We start from the raw sequence: 26,389 nt of genomic DNA, 5'->3' as shown, positions 1-26,389 counted from the left end.
GAGTATATGAGTCCTATGAGGTCAAACAGAAAACAAAAATACATGGTAGAGTTCCATAGATTTCTCAAAAAAAAATGTTGCTTGCCTTGCATTGACCTTTTTATGCTCTCTATATCTAATCAAACTGATTAAATATTTTAATTAAATAAGTGTGTATGTATGTATATATATATATATATATATATATATATCTCAATTTTTTAAGTATATATATGTATTTAAAAAATGTTTATATATATATATATATATACATATATATATATACACACACACAATTTGTGTTTTACATTACAATCTAATTATTTTGATGATATATATTATTGTAAATATCTTCTGCTCGCCTGTTATTATTCAATGAGGTGGCATTAAAGCATTAAATTATTTTAATGGGAGGTATTGCAAACCTCTCCTTGAAATACCAGCAATAGTAACAATAATAATAAAACTAGTAATAATAATAACATTAATAATAATACACAGAAGCTTCGCAGTCAGAATTATAAATGGATTTTATTGGGACAATAACTGTACAGTGTGATGATCATTGCTGTGCTCTCCCTGCAGGTTGGGCTCCTTGGCTCTGGCAGCCTCACTTTCCGTGGGTTTTTGGAGTGCTCTTAGTCTGTGTTTTCTTTATTTGCAGAACATTAGGGTCAGATCTTTCCTAGGAGGAGGGAATGTGATCTCTTGTCACAGCTCAGGAGTAGGAGTTGTGTTCTCCAAACAAACAGGAATGCGTAGGAAGAGGATCACTCTGAGTACAAAATGATGAATCCTAATAATTACTGCGGGCTCCTCATTCATCTCCACATCAGCCAATGTCCATAAATAAAATAAATCATTTCTATCCTTAATAATAATATTATTATTTATTAACCCTACTATGGGCCATACCCTGTAAACCAATTGCCATTGTGTGAAAGCCCTTTGACGCTTGAAAACAATGGGCTCTGAACATCTTCTTTTTTTTTTTTTTCATGGTGATTGTCATTTTTTTTTTCTTATTTTTTTAATTATTTGATTTTTTTTTCTAAAATTGTTAACGCCTTGAATTCCAAATGTACATCTAATATACAAAGAATTACAATGAAAGCCACAAAAAAAAAAACTATGAACCGAGCAAAGAACAGATTATTGCAAACACTCAGGATTGGAAATTCACAGGACAAAAAAAAAAAAAGATTAAAGGGTGGCATTAGTTGCATTGGTAGTAAAAAAAAACAAAAAAACAACAACAACAAAAAAAAAACATGGTCCTATAACTGCAGCTTGTGTCTGACATATCTCTGCCACTTTCTAGTTGTCTTGTCTATTGAAACATATACACTACAATTCAGATATAGTTTATTCTAAATATTGCTGGAATGGAACTAGACAAATAAGAAAGAAAAAAACTTTAAAAAAAATGTCAGATGTCCATTGTGATTCACTACATTGTATTTGCTGTCTTTAATTAACCCTTTACAAAAACTAGACACACAAGCCACAGTCACTACTGATCATCAGGGACTAAATCTCTTCACCTAAGAGTGAAAAATAATCAGGTAGTTACAATGGACTGAAATCATTCTTCCAAGTTTTTAAGAGTAAAAAATTCCACATATTCACATAAATACATTAAGACAAGGATAAATAATGCATGGTACATAAAAAAAAAGCTGTGTTGATTCTAAAATAATAATAACAACAACAACAACAATAATAATAATAAATAGGTGTCACATAGCCGAATGCAATTCCAACATCACTAAATAATTCATAAATAAAATTTTGAAAAAAATCTCATATGCAAGTCATTTCCCTTTCATTACAATTTGGTACAAAAACAAAACAAAAACAAAAGTAATACAAAAAAAAACAAAAAAAAAAAACAAAAGCATGACACTGGCTAATGCTAATCTAGACTTACCTTCAAGTACATCATTAATAGTCTATATTGTGCCTTGCTTTGCAGTTTATTGCACTGTCATGCTAAAAATACTTCTAAGATTCCTTCCCATAAACTTAGAGCTGCTGCATGATAAGACATTCCTTAGAGCAGTTGGCACTCACAATAAGGATCCTAACAATGTTCTTGCAGAAAAATTGAGGTAATTAAAAGGTGAACAACAGTTATCTTCTCTCTCTCTCACTCCCTTTCTTTCTCTCTTTCTTTCTTTCTTTCTCTCCATCCCACGTGTGAAAGTTACAAATGTGTGAGCTTGGGCGCTTCTGGCATCCTTCCCTGAGTTGTATGGTGAGAAGTTAGGTCTGTGTATGTGGGATGTGGGTCACAAGGTCCATGGTGATGGCTGCCTGGAATCTGGGCAGCGCAGCTGTAGTCCACACTGGCAGATGATGGGTGGGAGAGGTGACCCACGTTAAACATAGGGCCAGAAGCTGGCATGGAATCCACAAAGTTCCCTCCAACATAAACAGGGCTGCCCTGCAAATTGGGATTGGCAAAGCCACTGTTGCTCTGCATGGGGTGGTGTTCATACTCTGCACCAGGGTACCTCTTCTGCTGGGGCAGGCAGCTGCTCAGGGGGGCTGTGTAAGCTGCCAGGCCATACATGTTTTGCTGTGACTTGGCAAATGATGTCGGAGATGGGGCATCATAGCTGAGACTGTTAACAGTGGGCAGCTGGCTGGAGTATCCCACATGGCTGGAGCCACTGAGCGGGGGGCTGCGGTCTGGGGACTGGCCTGCAGGGGAGTGCATGATCCCTTTAGCTTTCTGGTCCTTCTTGTATTTCATCCTGCGGTTCTGGAACCAGATCTTAATCTGGCGTTCGGTCAGGTTCAGCAGATTAGCCATCTCCACCCTGCGCGGGCGACACAGGTAGCGGTTAAAGTGGAACTCCTTCTCCAGCTCCACCAGCTGCGCGCTGGTATATGCGGTGCGCACTCTTTTGGATGCGGGTCCAGTCGGGCTCTTCTCCTCGCAGTTGTCTCCTTCTGGGTTTGGAATCAAAACACAAAAAAAAAGAAAAAACATTAAACAAAGATTTTACTTGCATCAGCAAAGTCCATACACCGAGGATGCCCCATTGTCCACCGAGCATTGTGCGTGGCGCAGAGCATCCCAACTGCAAGGGTTAATTGTTAACTATCTGTAACCATCAGACGTTTATTTCATTTATTTACTGAATTTACGTTTAGGACATTTTCAGGCTTTACAGTTCAATAAAGGGTAAGGCGTTATGAAAGAAAAAAAGTAATTAATTAATTGCTGATTTGCAATATTTCATAGTGAATTTATATTAGGGAAAATATTCCAGACATATTAACTGCATTAGTAATAACATTTAACTTTTGCATCAGCCTTCCAATAGGTATTTGTATTTAAAACTACTCAAAAGATAAATATTTACAGGAGGCTACTTATTGCTATGTTTACCACAAATGTTGTAAACATTTGTTTTTTTTAGATTTCTGACCATATATGATGTTCTAAAAGCAAATTTGGGTTTTCATAATGTGATCGATAGATGGATAAATAGATAGACAGGCAGACACAGATAAATAGATAGATAGATAGATAGATAGATAGATAACAGATAAATAGATAGATAGATAGATAGATAGATAGATAACAGATAAATAGAAAGATAGATAGATAGATAACAGATAAATAGATAGATATATAGATAGATATATAGATAGATAGATAGATAGATAACAGATAAATAGATAGATAATAGATATATAGATAATAAATAATAGATAGAAAAAATGGAACAGCACATACAATTAAATGGGTGCACAGGCCTTCAAGTAACTAATCCATGCCATGAGGGCCCAATAAAGTCCACTTATATTTTTGCTAAAACCTGGAGTGCTGCCTTCCATTTTTTGGTCCCTAGATAGATAATAGATAGGTAGATAATAGATAGATAGACGGTCAGACACATAAATAGATAGATAGATAGATAGATAGATAGATAGATAGATAGATAGATAGATAGACAGACACATAGATAGATGATAGATAGATAGATAGATAGATAGATAGATAGATAGATAGATAGATAGATAGATAGATAGAATATTCTGTTTATATCTGTATTTATCTCTCCTGGCCCATCCACACAATCCCTATTTCTTACTTAATTAATGCTACCAGAGGGCAGGGTTGGTATTGGCCTTCTTGTCTTGGGCACTACACCATAGGGCCTTTACATTCTTTCTCCTTATTTGGATATAATTGAGATTTTTATATACATTGGTAGTTACTTTGGTTTATAGATTCAGTTTTGTAGCTTCCATTAGATATTAGTGGTTGAGTTATATACCTGGAGGAGTGCTGGCATTCTTCTGCTTGGCATTTTGCCTTGATTCCTTCATCCAAGGGAATATTTGCTTGGTCATAGTAGGTTGGGAAGAGTTAGATGAGCCGGAGGATTTGCTCTTTTTATGTGTTGAGGTGTTACCCTGGCTGGGAGAGGAGGGAGGCAGAGATGAAGCTTGGTGAGTTTGGTCGTTCATATTGGTGGTCTGGCTGGCATTCTGGGTAGAAGATGTCCTCATGCAACTGCCACTAATGTCACTAGTTTTATGGTTTGGGGGCCTGATAGCAGATGGTTGAATGGAACAGGCTGAACCTGGATAATCATTCTCTAGAGAAGATTGGGAGTAAGGTTGGTGGTTAGAGCCATAACTGTAGGACTCAGGCTTGGCATAGGTGTAACCCCCAAAAAGTCCAGAGTTTTCATAGTAGGCTGTCTTCTGCATCCTGCTGTCTCTCAATGATAGGGACTCTGCACCCTTATCAATAAGCATTGACTTCTTCTGTCCAATATTCTTAGTGTAAACCCTTAGGAAAAAATAAAATAGAAAAGATGCATTACTAATCAAATCATATATTCCTTCATTCTATAACATTGTGCACTGTGTCCTTTTTTTACATTCAAAGTATTTTGTCTATTCCGAACAATGTAGTCAAAGTGGCTATAAAGGCCCCCTTACTGTGTGTAGGAAAATCCCATATAAACCTATGTCGGGCCTGCATTTATTTCACTGTATTATGGCTGTGAATTATTGCATGTATCATATATGTGTGTATTGTATCGTCTGTTAAATGTGTGCATTATAGCATGTATTAAATGGATATGAATTATAGCATGTAATCAGTGTGTGTTATAGCATTTATTATCCCAATGTGTATTATTGCATCTATAATCTGTGTGTTTTATAGTATTTAACACATGGTTGTTTCGTATAGCATGAATCATATGTGTGTATTCTACCATGTATTTTATGCTCCTCATCACTGACCATCTTTCCTGTTCTCTTTTATAGGTTTATATGCATATGTTTACTGACCAGTTAGAACACCAGTCTCAGCAGATACACGTGATTTGATATCCCTAATACCACACTATCGTATGTATGCATTGGCATAGTAACTATATATATATCTGCCTGTTTCTTATCAATTTTTCATATATGTATTATAACATATATAAAATGGGTTTCAACTATAGCATGTAATCAGTAGTTGTATGTTATAGTGATATGTATTATAGCATGTATTATATGGGTATTATGTGTGGGGTTATAGCATGTATTATATGGGTATTATGTGTGGGGGCTATAGCATGTATTATATGGGTATTATGTGTGGGGGTTATAGCATGCATTATATGGGTATTATGTGTGGGGGTTATAGCATGTATTATATGGGTATTATGTGTGGGGGTTATAGCATGTATTATATGGGTATTATGTGTGGGGGTTATAGCATGCATTATATGGGTATTATGTGTGGGGGTTATAGCATGTATTATATGGGTATTATGTGTGGGGGTTATAGCATGTATTATATGGGTATTATGTGTGGGGGTTATAGCATGCATTATATGGGTATTATGTGTGGGGGTTATAGCATGTATTATATGGGTATTATATGTGGGGGTTATAGCATGTATTATATGGGTATTATGGGGAGGGGGTTATAGCATGTATTATATGGGTATTATGTGTGGGGGTCATAGCATGCATTATATGGGTATTATGTGTGGGGGTTATATCATGTATTATATGGGTATTATATGTGGGGGTATAGTATGTATTATATGGGTATTGTGTGTGGGGGCTATAGCATGTATTATATGGGTATTATGTGTGGGGTTATAGCATGTATTATATGGGTATTATGTGTGGGGGTTATAGCATGTATTATATGGGTCATTATGTGTGGGGTTATAGCATGTATTATATGGGTATTGTGTGTGGGGGCTATAGCATGTATTATATGGGTATTATGTGTGGGGTTATAGCATGTATTATATGGGTATTATGTGTGGGGGTTATAGCATGTATTATATGGGTATTATATGTGGGGGTTATAGCATGTATTATATGGGTCATTATGTGTGGGGGTTATAGCATGTATTATATGGGTATTGTGTGTGTGTGGGCTATAGCATGTATTATATGGGTATTATGTGTGGGGTTATAGCATGTATTATATGGGTATTATGTGTGGGGGTTATAGCATGTATTATATGGGTATTATGTGTGGGGTTATAGCATGTATTATATGGATATTATGTGTGGGGGTTATAGCATGTATTATATGGGTATTATGTGTGGGGTTATAGCATGTATTATATGGGTATTATGTGTGGGGGTTATAGCATGTATTATATGGGTCATTGTGTGTGGGGGTTATAGCATGCATTACATGGGTGTTATGTGTGGGGGTTATAGCATATATTATATGTGTGCACTGTTGTATATATTGTGTTTTTGTTCATTAATATGAATATGTGTCTCTGCTTCTTTCAACAACTGTTAAACCTCTTCTCTTCTCTGTGATCAAACACTCTTCATTCCCCAGATAGAGAGAATGTTTTGCAATAGTTCCCATTGCCCAGACTTGAAATGCCTTAGAAAATTTGGATAAAGATTAACTTGCCCGCCACCCTCCAGCTTGGGTGAGCTGTATATAGCTTGATGGATGGAACTACATTCAGAACCCGAAAAACTAGCAGAGAAAACCCTTCTATGTCCATTGTAAGCCAAGCCTTGTTACTGCCCAGTTAAAATATAACTACTTCTATTCAACATCTTTTTGTTTGATCCATTTGGGGGGGAGAAAATGCAATGTCAGCTTTTGTGAAATGTAATTATTTGATGTATTTTATAAGAGATTTGCACTAAACTGTGTGTTGTGTATTCTCACTGCAAGGTACTAGCAGAGCCTGTGTGTTGTGACAGTAATTGTTTTAATAGCAGCACCATTGCCAATATACAGAAGATTTATTATCTTGTCCATATTAGCATAAGGTTTGAAGGAAAATGGAAAGCAATTATACAAACAGTATAGTGTAATCACATCAAACTGTAAAGCTTAATGCAAGCTCCTCTTTACATTATTACTAAGTTACTTCTAGGTGATACAGTCTAATTCACCTTTCATTTAGTGACTGTTTCGATAGTGCCAGGCCAGCCTAGCACTTGTCACAAGCTTACTTTTAATTAATACTTTAACTGCATATTTTTATTTCCAATTCTGATTAGTGTCCCACCTAATGTGCAGTAATATCCCACAATAAACTGAACATAAGGGGAATATTCTGAATCTCTCCTGAGGATTAATGTTTGTTTACAACAACATTGAGTCAATGTAAACATTATGATTTGATCTGCATGATCTTATAGTGATACTGGGGCTATTATAAACGAGTAGATCATTATAAGTGGCATCATACATCCACTGTGGTAAGATATTGTGAAATAAATTAAAGTAAACTTCATTAGTGAGTGGTATGAATTGATTGCATTGCAGAATGGGTTGCTATCAGCTATGCACAGCTTCCTTCGATATTGCCTACACATCACAAACAATGCATGGATTCTTCCATAGAATCATATTTAGTAACAGACTGGCAATAGGCTTATTCTTGTTCAGAAAGATCCAACTGTTACTGAACTCTGCTTGAACCTAAATAAGGAGCAATGTGCAATAAATCACTTGGACAATGGGCAAATGCATTGTGCTTCTTCTTTACCACCACAAGCAAAATGCAGATTAAAAAAAAGCAGAAGCCTAGAGTATACATATATATGATACCACTGAAATCAACATACAGATCTAATCTGGGCAATATAATCAACATACTTCATGAGCTGATATATAACCATTGCGAAAAGGGGCCTCTCAAGACTTAGACATCACTTTCCCTCTCCTGTGCCTTCAAGCACCATTGTGGGAGAATATAATGTGATTTATTTATTTTTTTATAAGTCAACATTCAAAGATTGGTTCCAGTTTTTCCTTTGCATGATCAGCTAAACTCTACATCTTTTTTTCTTTTCTTTTTTTTTTTTATTTCAATGAAATCTAACGATCAAAACTAGTAGTGAAATGTATGGGAAATATTTTATAGTAAATATGAGATTTATTCAAAATAAGTAGCAGGGGTCTTTTGATTATTAAGCAGGCTGAGTCCACACAGAGCATATCAATGCACCTGTCATTGGGGCTTGGAAAGAAATTTATGACTCCTAGTGTTTTACTAAGGGGGGGAAAAAGATCCCTAGAAGTTTCACAAATGTAAAACAGGCCAAGCGTAGGAGGAAGACAGAAAAGAATCCCCTACTCCGCAAATTTTTCTCTTTTAAAGGCCTGTAGAGCAGAATTATAAAAGCTGCCCCGAGCCCTGTGTGTAACTAGAACTCGGCAGCACTTTCCTAGGACGCGCACAAAGTTCTGACCCTTTCCTGGATTACATACAAAAATATAGATATAAACACAAATGGATAAAATATGGAGGAAAAAAAAAATCTTGGATTAAACCTCTGGCCTCATAATGGGAGTCTGCCATCTTCAGCTAAAGGGATCTAAAGGGATCTGCTCTCCACATGTGCAGGATTTCATGATACCACCGGCAGAATATTCTAGTGTTTCTTTGGGAATATATTTGCTTCCATTGGAATAAATACAATTGCTTTATATTTGCGCTGAGATGAAATGTACAATACCTGGGGATGTTTATGTTATTGTCATTATTGTTGCTGTGTTATTGTTATGATATTCTACAGATAGTAAAATAAGAAAATTGCCCTAATTTTTTTTTTTTTTTTAAGAGTAGCTCAAAAATTAGAAATGTAATTCTGTAGAGGATCACCTAATATTCCCCCTAATATTTCGTTTTATTAGTATGATGTTGCTGATGTACCGATACCTAGAGGTATTCATTCATTGCATAGTGGTGCGCTATCGCAGCTCTACCGCTGTGTAGTCTGCAGGGCGCCTCCATAGTGGCATCATTATAGCAGATTATACATCATTTATATTCAATGGTAATTGTAGTCAAGGACTTACCTTGGCTTTCTATGCTCAAGTCTTGTATCTGACTTTTTTTAGATGACGCCCTGTCTTCTTATTTCTGCCAATCCCACATGGAGTGCTGCAAAATATTACAATTTTCATTGCATCATACAATGTGATGTGTCATTTATAGGTGCATATACATATATAGAAGAAGCCATACACAATGTATCACACACCGGAAGCTCATTGTTTGTAAATATGAATACACACAAAGTTAAATAATAGCTTTTTATGTCTGACAATATAAAGAGAATTCTTATGTCTATTGGTCAATGTTACATAAAGAGAACTTCTATGTATATTGGACAATGTTACATAAAGAGAATTTCTATGTATATTGGTCAATGTTACATAAAGAGAATTTCTATGTATATTGGACAATGTTACATAAAGAGAATTTCTATGTATATTGGTAAATGTTACATAAAGAGAATTTCTATGTATATTGGTCAATGTTACATAAAGAGAATTTCTATGTATATTGGTCAATGTTACATAAAGAGAATTTTTATGTATATTGGTCAATGTTACATAAAGAGAATTTCTATGTATATTGGACAATGTTACATAGAGAGAATTTATATGTATATTGGTCAATGTTACATAAAGAGAATTTCTATGTATATTGGACAATGTTACATAAAGAGAATTTCTATGTATATTGGTCAATGTTACATAAAGAGAATTTTTATGTATATTGGTCAATGTTACATAAAGAGAATTTTTATGTATATTGGACAATGTTCCATAAAGAGAATTTCTATGTATATTGGACAATGTTACATAAAGAGAATTTCTATGTATATTGATCAATGTTACATAAAGAGAATTTCTATGTATATTGGACAATGTTACATAGAGAGAATTTCTATGTATATTGGTCAATGTTACATAAAGAGAATTTTTATGTATATTGGTCAATGTTACATAAAGAGAATTTCTATGTATATTGGACAATGTTCCATAAAGAGAATTTCTATGTATATTGGACAATGTTACATAAAGAGAATTTCTATGTATATTGGACAATGTTACATAAAGATAATTTCTATGCATATTGGACAATGTTACATATTTGTCAGAGATGTGAGTAATCTCAACATGCAAAAATCCAGAAGACTATAATAAGCAACAATACAGACTTTAAAAAAAAAAACTGTATCTTATCCTTAATGTGTTGACTAAGTAGCTTTAAAAAATCCCACACAAAGACAAGCTAGGCCACATAAGAGACAAATTCAGCTTCCATAAGCCATTCCAATGACCTTTGGCTTGTATAGTAATAACTCACCACTTAATGAACAACCAAGTGAGCAGTGAGCAGTAGCTTCTAGCAGAATAGTGCTAACAACTTTCCTGCAAATCCTCATTATCTCAGCTCAGACACCCCATGAAACCAGGTAAAAATGACTGTACAGGAGTGCGGCTTGTGCAGGAGGATTAGTCAAGGACTGGGAACTGTGGAGGGTCCCTGGTAGGAGGCCAGCCCAAAACACTAGATATTCCCAATTCAGGTGGGCGGAGGTCAATGTTCTTTTTTTTTTATCATAGTTGTTTATTATAACCAAATGTATTCCTAGAAGCAAATTATATGGTGGGCTGGTGTCATCTGTTGCTGCATCATCCCAAACCTCTACGCTTAAAATTCTACATCTGTGTATGCATACAATATCTATATATTCCTGGGTAATAGAGTCCTGATTAAATTGTACAATTCAAATTGGACACGATCCTGAAGATTACAAAGAAAAAAAAAAAAACTACAAGTGTGAAAGTTAGAAGGCAGTTCATTATTTTGTGCATTAATAATATCGTGTGGGTGTAGGTTCAGCCAAATTAAAAGAAAGGGGCTTGCTGCAATGTGATTTAACTGGCCTGATGAGGGCTGGAGGGCAAACAATGGCACTGGAGTGGCCACTGGCTTGTGTAAAAAAAATGTTGGATTTACCCACCTACGCTGGTTAGTGTTAATACACACTCAGCATCACATTGGAATTTGGGTTGCTAGGGCCTTTATTAAATAAACTTATTTTTGGTCAATTCTGGAAAGATAAATTTTGCGATTATAAGTCAATGGACAATTGTATAATGTTAAGCAATTATATTAATTATTATATCAAATTGTCCAGGAATATATAGTATATACACAGCAATGCTATTAACCGTGTATATATTTATGTATCGCACACTATTTGCCCATTGGCAGACCGACAATGTAGCAAGTACTGACCTGATATAACATAAGGCAGAGTGTGCGCATCTGTATAGATATATTTTTAGTGGTTGCAATTAATTGTCAATATAGTTTGTGTAGGCAGTAGCCCTATAGGTATTATATGGGCTATATATATGTGTGTATATATATACATATATATAGTTTGTGTAGGCAGTAGCCCTATAGGTATTATATGGGTTATATATATGTGTGTATATATATATACATATATATAGTTTGTGTAGGCAGTAGCCCTATAGGTATTATATGGGTTATATATATGTGTGTATATATATACATATATATAGTTTGTGTAGGCAGTAGCTTTATAGGTATTATATGGGCTATATATATGTGTATATATATATATATATATACATATATGTATAGTTTGTGTAGGCAGTAGCTTTATAGGCATTATATGGGATATATATATGTGTATATATATATATATATATATACATATATATAGTTTGTGTATGCAGTAGCCTTATAGGTATTATATGGGCTATATATATATATATGTGTATATCTATACATATATAGTTTGTGTAGGCAGTACCTTTATAGATATTATATGGGCAATAGATACATATATATATATATATATATATATATATATACATATCCATATATATATATATATATATACCACATAATATCTATAAAGCTACTGACTACACAAACTATATATAAGTATATATATATATATAATATCTATAAAGCTACTGCTTACACAAACTATGTTGACAATTAATTGCAACCACTAACAATGCATTTCGAACATGTTACCATATATCTGCTATATTCCTACATTGTTTTGAAACCCCTCCACCTATTGAAAAGATGTTAGCATTATACTGACTGTAAATATACATAAATCAGCTTGTCTCTTGCAAGCCCAATAGCCCAAGACACTTTGTTAATGTGATGTTCAATCTTCTTATGACAGAGAGAAAATAAAGGCAATTTTAATTCAATGTATTTCAAAGTATCATCCCTTAAATGTAATAGAATGTCCTCTATGTATTACATAGGCTGTCATTATAACACTTATGTATTTGTAAAATGTAAAGTCCTTGCTGTCAGTGCTCGGTGCAGTACACATGTGAACATAGCATATACCTGGATTAATCATGGTAAAATGCTTATTTGTGCTTTCCTGTAAAAATCCCCATATGCCTACAAAAAATGCTGAAAACACAATAAATGTGAGCTCCAATAAAGCTCCATAAAGGCTCCATACAAAGGCTCTGGCTTGTCATGCAAGATCTTACCTGTGTATCAATTTATCATAACCCTGGGCTGCTCCAGTCTCTATGGTTGGTTGTTGGATGGAGCTTAGATGTATCCTTCACCCTTTGTGTGTGTGGAAGATTCTGTCCTGACCCTGATCTTGCGGATTTGCAGACATTTCCACCTACAGTAGCAGCACAGCACAGTATTCCCATAGAGAGGCAATGGGCTAGCACTCACCTACCAATTACAGTCAGGGCAATGAACTTCTCTCATACTGCTTGAAATCAAACTACTTGGCCAAATTAATCGAGAGTCTCCATTGTGAGGGGTTTAATGAGGAACCATTTCTAGGCTGCTGATGTCCTCCTAATAATCACTACAAGTCCCATGCTCTGCCTTAACGTCTAAACCTATTTGTTCACGTGATCTCTACACTAAACCCTGCAGCTGTGGGTTTGTATATAACCTATAGATTTCCAGCCCATTCCCAACCTGCCTTCATCTTTCTCACCTCCTCCGATTGTTATTTGATGCCAATATATACAATAAGAAATGCCACATCGCAGTACATCCCTGCACCGACCTTGCCAATCAAAACAATTTACATATTTTCAATCCCTTATGCATAATCCTTATTGACCTGGATGCAAATATTGCACCGAAAATAATAATTGATACGATCGAACAATGCAATGGATTAATATGAGACAAAATCCAGTCTCTGCAGGCGGTCCTATAATCACACTATATCCACAGAAAGAAAGATCTTTTGTTGATTTTGATGGAATGCAAATGTATTAATCTAATAAATATGGTTGCTATGTTGATGTCTCCTTTCTTTTTGTTGTGTGTGGAGATCGATGGTGAATTGTACAGATATTATATTAAATATATTGTTATACCGACGACTTGTTAACTATTTCTTGTTTGCTACCTGTAAAATATTCCTGATTTTGAAAATTACAGAATGATTGCACCCAAATATAAAGAGCAATAAAAATAAGACTTTATCAGTGGTGCCGACAGCAGAGCCGCATATGTTAAAAAAAGGCTCCAACAGCTTCCAGCAGAGAAGGACCCAAAATAAAGTGCTGTGTTCTCCTGCCCGATGGTGAGAAGGCAACTTTACACAATCCAATTCAAGTATGAAGATCCACAGTAAATGAACCGCAGCATAATGTGCACAGGGCAATAAAACTGCAAGATTTACACCCCTCAGCCGCCCCCAACAGCCTAGAACCCTTTACTTACTATGATTTATAACAACAACTTGGCCCATTGTCAACAGATAAAACCTCCATGGCTACAGCTAGGAAATGAATGGTATTATTACAAGGGCTGAAATTCTCTATCCTGAGCTCAAGATATTATTAGATTACATGATTGCTATTTTGTGCATACATTTTCTTCTCATTTTAAAATTCTTTCTATTATTCTAAATGCAAGGATAAACAAAAAAAAAAAGATTGATAATTCACGTGCAATAAACATTGGATGATGCTGCATAAATGATCAAAAATGTAGAAAAAAAATGCATTTGAATAAATGCGTGACAATGCAAAGAATGATAACAATAATTATAATAATACTATATTCTTTTGAAAAAAAAAAAAAAGCAAAATGTACAAGTTAAGAAATTGTCCAGATTAATAAGCTGCCCAATGATACAATGGATGTGATCAGTGAGCCATTTATCAGCTATATATAGGAATTGTCGGGGTTGTTTAATGTGAAAAATGTTGGAAATCAGGAAAGATATCTGTTCTGCTGTCTCTCCCTCTCTGTTGGGATCCACAGGCAGATCAGTAAATATCCATTTACTTTTATAGATTGCAGCAAATGGTGGGAATAAATGGCGGTGTCCAGCAGAAAATGATCCCCTCTAAGTGTAATAGTAATGACTATGGCGGACACTCGGAAATCATTATGGGCTCGAACGTTTGCCTTGGGTAACATTTCAGCTTTCTCCCCAATTCTATTATTATGACGCAAGATAAAATTTACGACCCCAGGAATGAAAAGAAGTTCAGGGCCCCTTTCTCAGTGTCTCAAGAAAAGGCAGCAGATGCCCTGACAGTTCAGTATTGTTCCCAGGGCTTGCACTAAATCTGAGCCCTCATACAAATCTAGAGTAAATCCATTCAATTCCCTTTACTGCCCGGGCTCTCCCCAAAGCAGGGCTCCAGGAGCAGTTGCATACATCATCCTAATTTTCTTATAAACCCTAAGCATTGTGAAACAAAGGTCACTCCATCTCCTGACTACTGCAAGGAGCAGGCAAAGGCTCCTATTTATCACCCCAGTGATGACAGCCAAGTCCTGTATCAGAGAAGAAGAAATAAAATAAAAGTAACAATAATACAAATAGAAATAGTAAGAATCACAATGATGATGATGATGGTAAGAACATACCCACCAGCAGCACAGGGCTCCTCTCCTCAGCTATTTGACACACACAGTGCACAGTATACAGTCTGCTCTCTTTGTATATAATATTCTTGGGATCTCTTCAGTTTTCAAGTCTGATAGAGTCCTTTGCTTGGCAAATTAATGACGACGCTGTGTTTCTTAAGGGACGTGCTGAATTAATTATTTGCTGGATCACGTGGGTCAGGAGTTGAAGAAACCTATTCCTGGCATCTTGCATCCACTTTGATATTGAACATGTAAGGAACATTTCTAGAGCCCCCTGTGCTGCTGATGCCTCCTCTATGGGTGCTGATAAATCAATGCAGGAGCCTCATGGTGGAAGATGGCAGGGAAGATGCCAGGCTCTGCAGCCACGATTTACTGTACTGTACAGTGGGGGCTGCTGGCTAGTCACTCAGCCTGCCCTTCATTCTTTCCATAACGACTAGTGGTGATATAATACACACTATTTTATTGATGTATTGTTAGTAGCAGAGGAGGAGCCATTAAACAGCACAGACACAGCTGCTTCACACACATACACACAAACACTAAATATATAAATATATATATATGAGGTATAGATATATATATATATGCATATATGTTTATACATAGATGTGTGTTTGTTTATATATAAACACACATATATATGCACACATTTACATACATATATACACACATACATACATATATCTACATATACACACATATACATACACATATCTATATACACATACATATATCTACATATGATATGCACACATACACATATAAACACACATATACATACATATACACGTGTATATGTATACACACATACATATATCTACATATACACACATATACATACACATATCTATAGATACACACATACATATACACACATATATACACATATACATACACATATCAATATACACATGCAAATATATATATACACACCTGCACACATATATCTACACACATTTACATACACACACACACACATATATATATATATATATATATACCTATACACATACATACATACATACATACATATATCTGCATATACACACATATATCCATATATACATGCACATATCTATAGATACACACACATACATATGTCTACATATACACACATATATATACACTTATACATACACATATCTATATATACACATACATATGCACATATACACACACATACACACATATATAAACACACATATGAGTGTGTATTATAATCTTTTTTTATCGGTTATGTACAGTTAAATTATAATTTGATTGTTTATATAAAGTGAAATGAGTAAAACAAGTATGTTTCTATTGAGGTTACAAAGTCTACAACACGTGTGTGTGTGTGTGTGTGTGTGTGTGTGTGTGTGTGTGTGTGTGTGTGTGTGTGTGTGTGTGTGTGTGTGATACCTCCATATTAACCAGCATTTCCTTGGGTTTTGGGGTTTTGTCTCCTCTACTTTAAAGATATATTGAGTATTTCTACATAAGTCAGTCTATATAACTTCAAATTTTCTAAAAAAATAAATAAAAATAAAAATACATCATATACGAGAACATTGCATCTCTATATCTATTGGTAACACAGTGCAGGTGTGATAATTTTTATTACATATCTACTACATCCAACAACAGTGAATAAAGACTGATGAGACAATCATTCACATTCTTTTATTAATTTAGAGGCACAAAGACATACAAAATAAATGCAGGTAGCAAACTGTGCAATAGGTGCCAAATATATATCTATATATTCAGCTTCAATGGACATATGTGCAGGGAGAGTTCACCTTCTCGTATGTATTGTGTGCACACACAGCCTACATACTGTATGTGAATGCAGGAATAAACCTGCCCAGCCCATGTATTCCTTTATTATACCCCCTCCCCCATCTTTATATGTTTTATCACAGGACAATCTGTAACTAGTTTAATTTTCATCTTTTTTTCCTTGATAAGACTTTAATCAGAACCTTCTTGAAATGCACCAAAGTTTAGTCCACTATATTTATAATGATCATAAAGTTACATTGTTTTATAGCAAATTGGGATTTATTTATTTTCTGAAATACCGTGTTATTTATCTATCTATCTATCTATCTATCTATCTATCTATCTATCTATCTATCTATCAGAATATCTATCTATCCATCTCTCTATCTAATATCTATCTATCTATCTATCTATCTATCTATCTATCTATCTATCTATCTATCTATCTATTTGTCGGTCTATAATATGTACAAACGTAGGTGAGTGATTGATAGATAGATAGATGATAGATAGATGATAGATAATAGATAGATAGATAGATAGATGATAGGTGATAGATAGATGATAGATAATAGATGATAGATAGATGATAGATGATAGACAGATAATAGATAGATACATACTTACATGATAGATAGATAGATACATACATGATAGATAGATAATAGATAGATATATAGCCAGATAGATAGATAGATACATGATAGATAGATACATACATACATAGATAATAGATAGATAGATAGATAGATAGATAGATAGATAGATAGATAGATGATAGATAGATAGATAGATACATACATACATACATACATAGATAATAGATAGATATATATAGATAATAGATAATAGATAATAGATAATAGATAGATTGATAGATAGATAAATAGATAATAGATAATAGATAGATAGATAGATGATTGATAGATAGATAGATAGATGATAGATAGATAGATACATACATACATAATAGATAGATAGATAATAGATAGATAGATAGATGATAGATAGATAGATAGATAGATAGATAGATGATAGATAGATAGATACATACATACATACATAGATAATAGATAGATAGATGATAGATAATAGATAGATAGATGATAGATAATAGATAGATAGATGATAGATAATAGATAGATGATAGATAGATACATACATACATACATAATAGATAGATAGATAGATAGATAGATGTGAGTTGCATCATTGATCCTGGATCTGTATCTATATACCTGGTGAACCCCTTTTATCAGGGTAACCCATATACAAAGAAGTCCTTTACACACAGTAAATCTAAAAGGCTCCTATGTCTAAAGTAGGGAGTTAAGGTCCAAGAGGTCAAGGGTTTAGAGGTCAGATCCTTCGGCTGAAATCCAACTAATCGCATAGAAAATTTGTCCTCAGGATGAACCTGTGGTTTTTGGCTGGGCAGAACTTTAGTAAAATACCTTTTCACCCTCTCAACATGGAGCTGCTTCTCCCCTGTATGATCTGCCATAGGGACAATGATGCTCCTATAACACATGGATGAGACACCTCTAATATTATCTGCAGCTATCAGCAGCCTGAGACCTCAGAGCTCCAGTTTAGGAGCAAACAAAGAATTTCCCCATATCTTCCTGTCCGTGTGTTACAGATGTGAGAGCAAATCCTCTATGACCCAGATGAGGATTCCTCACACACCCCATGTACAATTAGTTTCCTGTCTTGTGCATCAATTTATATTTTAATATATATATATATATATATATATATATATATATATATATATATATATATATATATATATATATATAGCTACTGATTGTTACTTCTAGACTACAGTCATCAAAAAATGCATCTAATAAACCAATAAAGGTTCCCTGGAAATTTCTTGTCACAATCAAATCAACAGAAGTGTAACAAATCCATACATGTTAAAATGTTTTATTTGTTAATAAAAATAAGATAACATTCTGCTGCTCTATAACAATGAAAAACAATCTTTGCACGTACGGTAATTTTTAATTTCCTTCTGCTGCTCACATAGGTGAATAGCTAATATCTACATTTTCACAAATTTGCTTAAAAAAAAAAAAAGAAATCTAACCTGGAAAAAAAAATTATAAGCAGAAAATACATTTTATTTTCATATTTAAGGAACAACTATTTTACAATGGATGAACCTGAACGTTTTCAACCTTAAAGAAGACTCATTCTACAGTGTGAATTATAGAATACTTTTTATTTTATTGTAAGTTTATATTGCTACAGAAAATAATACAAATAAAACAGAATATGTTACTGTACAGTTTGCTAGGACATTTTATTGTTCCTGTGGATTATTTTCCCATAAAAATATCACATTTACCAAATTTCTCTCATTTAAAACCCCCAAAATTACATTTTTTTATTCTACAAACTAAAATCCTATTTCTGAATTACCTTCAAGCAGGAATCTTATACTAAACCAACCATAAATATCTAGAATAGTCAGATAGAGAGAGTCCTCCCGCCACACTATTCATGAGAACCATTATCCTTTGTGTATATTTGGCTTTGTACTTGTATTATTATTATTTTGATTAATTTTTGTGTGCGTGTGTTTTATGAGATCAGTTTCCATTTAAATAAATAAGTGAATACACTTTACAAATAAAATAACCCGTTTATTTCATAATAATAATAATAATTTTCCTGTAATTTGGTATCGTGTCATTTATAATACTGGCAGTAACAAAGAAGAAACAACGAAATGAAGGCAGAGCTTTCCCATATGGTCCCCACATTTATGTTTTATCTCTCCAATTTCCTTGTTAACCCAATGCTGCCCTGTGCTATTAGACAGAACATACAGATAGATTTACCTAAGACATATTTCCATAGGTCTCTTTTGTAGAATCCTCTTGATATGGAAAAAAAAAAAAGAACAGAAACATGTCCTCACAGTTTATGATGTCCAGGATTTCTACTGAGAAGACATTCTTGACAGCTGTGAGCATTCTAGTTCTGATTCTGCTGCACACTTAAAAGTCCTGGCAATATTTTATGTAAATTACAGCCCAGAAAAATAACAATAATAAAAAAAAAATAATAATAATCTGCAATTCTTCTTATAAAGAGGTGAGGTCAGTCTGATGCTCCTTGGTAAGAGTTTGTATGTGCTGAGAAGAAGCAGAGGAAGATCTCCCTTTTGTATTGGGCAACTTGTGGTCTTTCTTCCATTTCATCCTCCTGTTCTGAAACCAGATTTTTATCTGGCGCTCAGAGAGGCACAGACTGTGGGCAATCTCTATCCTCCGACGTCTGGTCAGATACCTGTTAAAATGGAATTCTTTCTCCAATTCCAGAACTTGCTGCCTGGTGTATGCAGTCCTGGAACGCTTGGGTTCTCCTCCTGTGTAGTTGGGGTTGACTGAAACAAAGCAACGAAAAATATACTTGGTGAAATCTAATGGATCTGTAAAAATGTAATCCTTATAGAATGAGCTACAAATAAATTACACATTTTCTATTACTAATATATATTTTATATACACACATACATATATAAACATGCATGCTTTAAGCATAGTAGTGCTACTTACATATATATATATATATATATATATATATTATATACACACACATACATATATAAACATGCATGCTTTAAGCATAGTAGTGCTACTTACACACACATATACTCACACACATACATATATAAACGTATATATATATAGGTGTATGTGTGTGTGTGTGTGTGTGTGTATATATATATATATATATATATATATGTATATAGGTGTATGTGTGTGTAAGTAGCACTACTATGCTTAAAGCATGCATGTTTATGTATGTATGTGTGTGTGTATATATAATATATATTATCATTATTATTATTATTATTTGCAAGTAAGTAGCACTACTATGCTTAAAGCATGCATGTTTATATATGTATGTGTGTATATAAAGTGTGTATATATATATGTATATATATATATATATATATTTGTATGTAAGTAGTACTATTATGCTTAAAGCATACATGTTTATATATGTATGTGTGTATATAATGTGTATATATATATTTGTATGTAAGTAAGTAGCACTACTATGCTTAAATCATACATGTTTATATATGTATGTGTGTATATAATATATATATATATATATATATTTGTATGTAAGTAGCACCACTATGCTTAAAGCATACATGTTTATATATATGTATGTATGTGTATATAATGTGTATATATATATATATATATATATATATATATATATATATATTTGTATGTAAGTAGCACTACTAAGCTTAAAGCATACAAGTTTATATATATGTATGTGTGTGTATATATATATATATATATATATATATATATATATATATATATATATATATATATATATATACATATTTGTATGTAAGTAGGACTACTATTCTTAAAGCATGCACACACTTTGATGATGGAGTTTGCTCCTCAGTAGAAACAACAAAGCCACATGGCCTATTCCCTCAACCATAAAAATTTATGATGAGTGTAATGGCTTCCTAGGCTTAAATGGCCATAAATAATAATTTCAGCAGCTTTCTCGTCTAGTTTCCTATAATCATACCCTGTAATAGGAAGAAGTGTCTCCTTACCTGAGTTCACGTGGACTTTCTTCATCCAGGGGTACACTATTGCAGGCTGCTTGGCCAGACTTCCATTTTTAGGGTGCTGCTGCTGGCTGCAGGCTCTGGGGATCTGGGCAGGAGCTGGGCAGGGCTCCTCTGCAGCAGGGTAAGGGTTCTGTGGCTCCTGCCCATGGGGGCCCCGGGGCTGCAGTGCAGAGGAGCCTGGTGCATGGTGGCCACAGCTGAAGGAGGACTCCTCGCTGTAGTTTGGCCGGGAGGTGTAGAGAGCTGGATGCTGGTTATAGTCAGAGCCCTGCTGGGAGCTGTAGAAATCAGGGGCTTGCTCTGCTAGGTAGCTGCTCTGCACATACTCCTCGCATGGAGGGAATTTAGGATCCACATACTTAGAGTTTACCATATAAGAACTCATGGCCATTAATTTCTCAGGATAGAAAATACTAATTTTTCTGCTCTTGTCTTTTTTTTCTTGCCTCCATAAAGCCCTCCTACTTGCTGTCAACTGAATAAAGTTAGGAGGCCATGTGACCAATCCAGCCAATCACAGGGCAGGAACTTTATCACTGGATTTTAATTGTAGCTCATAATTTCCAGAAAATAACAAAATAATATTGATTTAATTGGATCATTATGAACATTCCATCCCCTCTCCTGCCCTCAATCACACATTGCACGTCTTAATACAAGAAATCTTTCCCTGATCCCTATATCACAACTGCATGTAGTAACTATTGATTAAAAAAAATATTGTTTTACACAAATAATTCACTTTTAATTCAACAAGAATGTTTGCCACAAGCATAGGTTTTATGAAACAGATACATGTCTGTGTAGTTATTGCTGGTATCTAATGTGAGGAGGGAGAGCCAGTGCTCTTATGTTGTCAGGGGGACATCAGGGGCTCTATAACATGTACAATAGACCTGTCTTGCCTTTGTCTTTCAAGGGGTCATCTAAAAGTTACCAGAATCTAGTCAGGTTGAAAATAAATTAGATAATCAGTAACTTGTGGTTTACTTTTCACAGGGTTCAATAAAACAAGAAACAGTTATTTAATATCCACCAAGGTTCCCCAAAGTATAAAGTTATTTTACTTTTAACCTTTACATGAGGGAGTTGAAGCATAAATCAGTCTACAATAAATTAATGTAATTCAAGCTTAAGTGATGCAATACTTATGAATTTTTTTTTTTAGGGCATGCAAATGAACAGAAATAAAGTTAAATGCCCAGTATATATAGATAGAGAGATAGAGAGAGAGAGAAAGAGAGAGAGAGAGAGAGAGAGAGAGAGAGAGAGACATAAAAAATGAAGAATGGATAGTATATATAGTAGGTGTTATATACTGTATAATATGGATACAATGAGATGTTTCACAGGGATTAGATTATGTATCCATGAAATGGTATTTATGAGTGTGTATGTATATATGTGATAAGGTAAAGATGGTATGTAGGATAAATATGATAGGGGATGGTGTGTATATATGATAAAGGATACATATGACCACAAACAACAAAGCTAGAAGAAATATTAACTATAGACTGAAAGGAAAAGAAGAATATGAGAGTGACTCTGTGTTTGTTTTTCTATTCTCATATAAATGACCGCAAAATGTTATAACTATTCTAGGCGGATTCGAAGTTTTTGCATCGACCATATATTCCCCTAGAATCGAATCTGTGACTATGTAAACACCACACAAATTCGGTTCTACAGGGTACATATAGACAACGTATAGACAATCCTTCTACCTAGTGCAGTGTTCTCATAGGAATCAACTATGGATCACCTATGTGACAAGGATGGTGGCAGGTGTGAGATGATGGAGGCAAAAAGGACAAGATTGTGTGTAGAAAATAATATATATATATATATATATATATATATATATATATATATATATATATATATATATATGCATACGTTGGGTCCAATATATGGGGGAAACAGATAAATAAATGCTGATTCCATAGGATGTGTGATGATACTAGGTCAGTTTTCAGCAGGTAACCCGACGCTGGTATTGACCTCTACACCTCATGGAAATCCTATTAAAATGAACACTCTATTATACACAGCCATTATATGTTATTATGTAAAAAAGAAATCCACAACGACCATATTTCATCTCAAATCAGTAAATATTTGATAGACATGGTCAACGTTTTTTTTTACTGCACAGGTACATTGGCCCGAAAGGCAAGCTAAAACCCTTAGATACAATGTAGCTGTAGAAATACATACAGTGTAAAATATGAATACAAAAAAAGTGCAAATGCAGATTTAGCAGAGCTGTGGCTGTTCATACAGCAGTGTTCAGTTTTAATTTAGGACAACTCATAGTGAAGTTATTGAGCTGCAGCAATATATGCTTTTACATAGGACTGCAGATCAGATAGACTGTTGAGATCCTAATTTAGGACGCCTTCACAAAGCTCTTAAATTCAGCTCTGCCTCCTCTGTATGCACATTATGTGAATGCAGAAATGCCCAAAGATACTCACAAAACAACCACAGTGATATAATTTGATACAAAATAATAATACAGCATATAGTGCCCCAATAATAATCAGTGATCAGACTTCAGTATTTCCTACATCCAGCAGTTGCAATGTGTAGAAAAGTAAAATCATTTCCATCAGAGAATGATTATAATAATAGAAATTAAAAATATACATAAATATACATGGTGCATTACATACCAGATATGTTTCTTGTGAGCAGCCAAACGCTGTACTATGCCCAGAACTGAGTGTGGTAGCGTTTATGGTGAAGGGCAGGTCAGAGGGCATTAGCAAACATATCCCAAAGTTTCATTATTTTTAGTGCTCGACAGTCACACAGCAGAGGACAAAAGTTCACGATTTGTTCCTGACTCATGTGCAAACTCAATGTCCTCCCCTCTTCCAAAGCCAGAAATCCTCAATAATCCAACCAGGGATTCCTCAAACATGAGACTGCTCTACACTTGTTAGGTAAGTGTGTATTGCCAAATTCTCATGGATGCATTCATTCAATCATTTACTTACTTGTAAAATATTTTTTTTTGGTCTGATGTGGTTTGATACAAACACTTTGCATGTATAATAATTATATTATTATATGAGAATATATCTACTGTATGTATCCCTATCACATTATATATATATATATATATATATATATATATATATATATATATATACACACACATATATAGAGAGAGATCTATACATATATACAAGTACATATAAATTTGTGTGCTTATACATATATATCATTATGTATATATAATGCCATTTGTGTATATTTATAGATTCACAAATAGAGATATATACACACAAATATATGTATATATTATTATTTATTTATTTATATAGCACCATTAATTCCATGGTGCTGTACATGAGAAGGGGTTACATCAAAATACAAATATCACTTACATATCACTTATTTTATATATATATATATGTATATATATATATATATATATATATATACATATATATATATATATATAACAAATATACATACTATCATGTATACATATCTATCTGATAAATATCTATCTATTTGTCTGTATATGTATATATATATATATATATATGTATATAATTATCTGTCTCATATCTATCTATATATCTATCTGTCACAAACCTTTCTTTTGCACACAAAGATTTATTGTCTACATTCTAGAATATTAATGGTAAAAGCTACAAATATCTTTGCAGCTGAGATTCTTTTAAAAGAGGCCATTTTTTTTCAAGTATTACATCTTGAATTTATATGTTATGTTAGGATTTTACTTAACACAATATAGTAAAGAAAAGCTATCGGAGAGCTGACATTTTCATATTAGTTAGACGTTGTGACCTGCATTTCACCTTATGGGAAGACTTGCTCAGACAGGTCAAAGCCACAGTGTTATTGATGAACAAAAGCGTTAAATATTCACCTCTTGCTCCTCAGCCTATAGAGCTGCTTTTGATCTAACTTCTTTTTCTGGGGTCTAATTCATACAAAAATTCTATCATTTAATGTTTTATTTCATAGGACTAATTCCTTGCCGCTGATGAAAATGATGAGATGCAAAAAAAGAAAAAGAACTAAATGAGGCAAAATGACAATATATAACTAAGTATATAAATGGGAAATAAATATATATTTTTTAAATGTCTAATTTTATATATATATTTTCATAATGATAGAAAATGACAGGCACATTCATGTATTGCTTTTTTTTGTAACTGAACATTTTTTTTATGGATATTTATGTAAAAGATATGTGTTATAAAAATAGAAGAAAACGAATATCGTGTATTAAATATCTCTGCTTATTCACAGTATTAGGAAGAAGTTATCCAATCTGTATTTATATACTCTGTAACAATAGGAAGCCAGTGCTGCCCGCATTGTACTGCTGCAGGTAGCCCCAGAAATCATCTAATCACATAATAAAGACTGCACAGATTATAATCCTATAGCCACTTATGCACTTTATCAAATATAATCATTCATTCACATAAATTCGTGCTATGAATCTGTGCTATAATGCATATCATCACTTCAAACTGTGGGAGGCGCTATACAGTACAACAGAACCAACAAGCAGTGACTTATAGTTCATCCAAACCCAACAAGACAGACATCTGGAAAATGTCCAGAATCAATAAAAGTCTTCAATATAATTACATCACTTCCAGTCAATACTGTACCCCATCAAATAACCCAGCCATATGGGATCATATAAACTCCCAGAATGCTCCAGGCTCATTTACATCTTCAGTTATTAACTACTAAGTCATTTCATACATTTCATATTCCACATTAGCTATCCCCAAAC

At 33.9% G+C, this 26,389-nt stretch overlaps 2 protein-coding genes across 7 annotated transcripts in view; both read right to left on the bottom strand.

The window, feature by feature from the left end:
- Positions 1-491: 491 nt before the first annotated feature.
- The window catches only part of HOXD3 (homeobox D3), a 46,191-nt gene continuing 20,293 nt past the window's right edge, over positions 492-26,389 (bottom strand). For 3 of the 6 annotated variants that reach the window (XM_069733191.1, XM_069733194.1, XM_069733195.1), the window contains 3 exons: positions 9,314-9,398; positions 4,275-4,795; positions 492-2,937 (listed from right to left, as the gene is read on the bottom strand). In XM_069733191.1, the coding sequence (XP_069589292.1) occupies positions 2,186-2,937; positions 4,275-4,761 (1,239 nt within the window). In that variant the 5' untranslated portion in view covers positions 4,762-4,795; positions 9,314-9,398 and the 3' untranslated portion in view covers positions 492-2,185. Of the gene's footprint in view, positions 2,938-4,274; positions 4,796-9,313; positions 11,192-15,188; positions 15,528-26,389 lie in introns of those variants that run through there. The other 3 variants (XM_069733197.1, XM_069733196.1, XM_069733192.1) reach the window with 3 other exon arrangements.
- HOXD4 (homeobox D4) lies at positions 18,934-22,680 on the bottom strand. The gene is made up of 2 exons (XM_069733198.1): positions 21,574-22,680; positions 18,934-20,361 (listed from the first exon to the last, which is right to left on the bottom strand). The coding sequence occupies exons 1-2, from the start codon at positions 21,980-21,982 to the stop codon at positions 20,060-20,062; spliced, it is 711 nt and encodes a 236-aa protein (XP_069589299.1). The 5' UTR covers positions 21,983-22,680; the 3' UTR covers positions 18,934-20,059.

Source organism: Ranitomeya imitator, chromosome 7 (genome assembly GCF_032444005.1).
Source record: "Ranitomeya imitator isolate aRanImi1 chromosome 7, aRanImi1.pri, whole genome shotgun sequence".
Lineage (NCBI taxonomy): Eukaryota > Metazoa > Chordata > Amphibia > Anura > Dendrobatidae > Ranitomeya > Ranitomeya imitator.
This window is presented reverse-complemented; position numbering and strand designations above follow the sequence as displayed.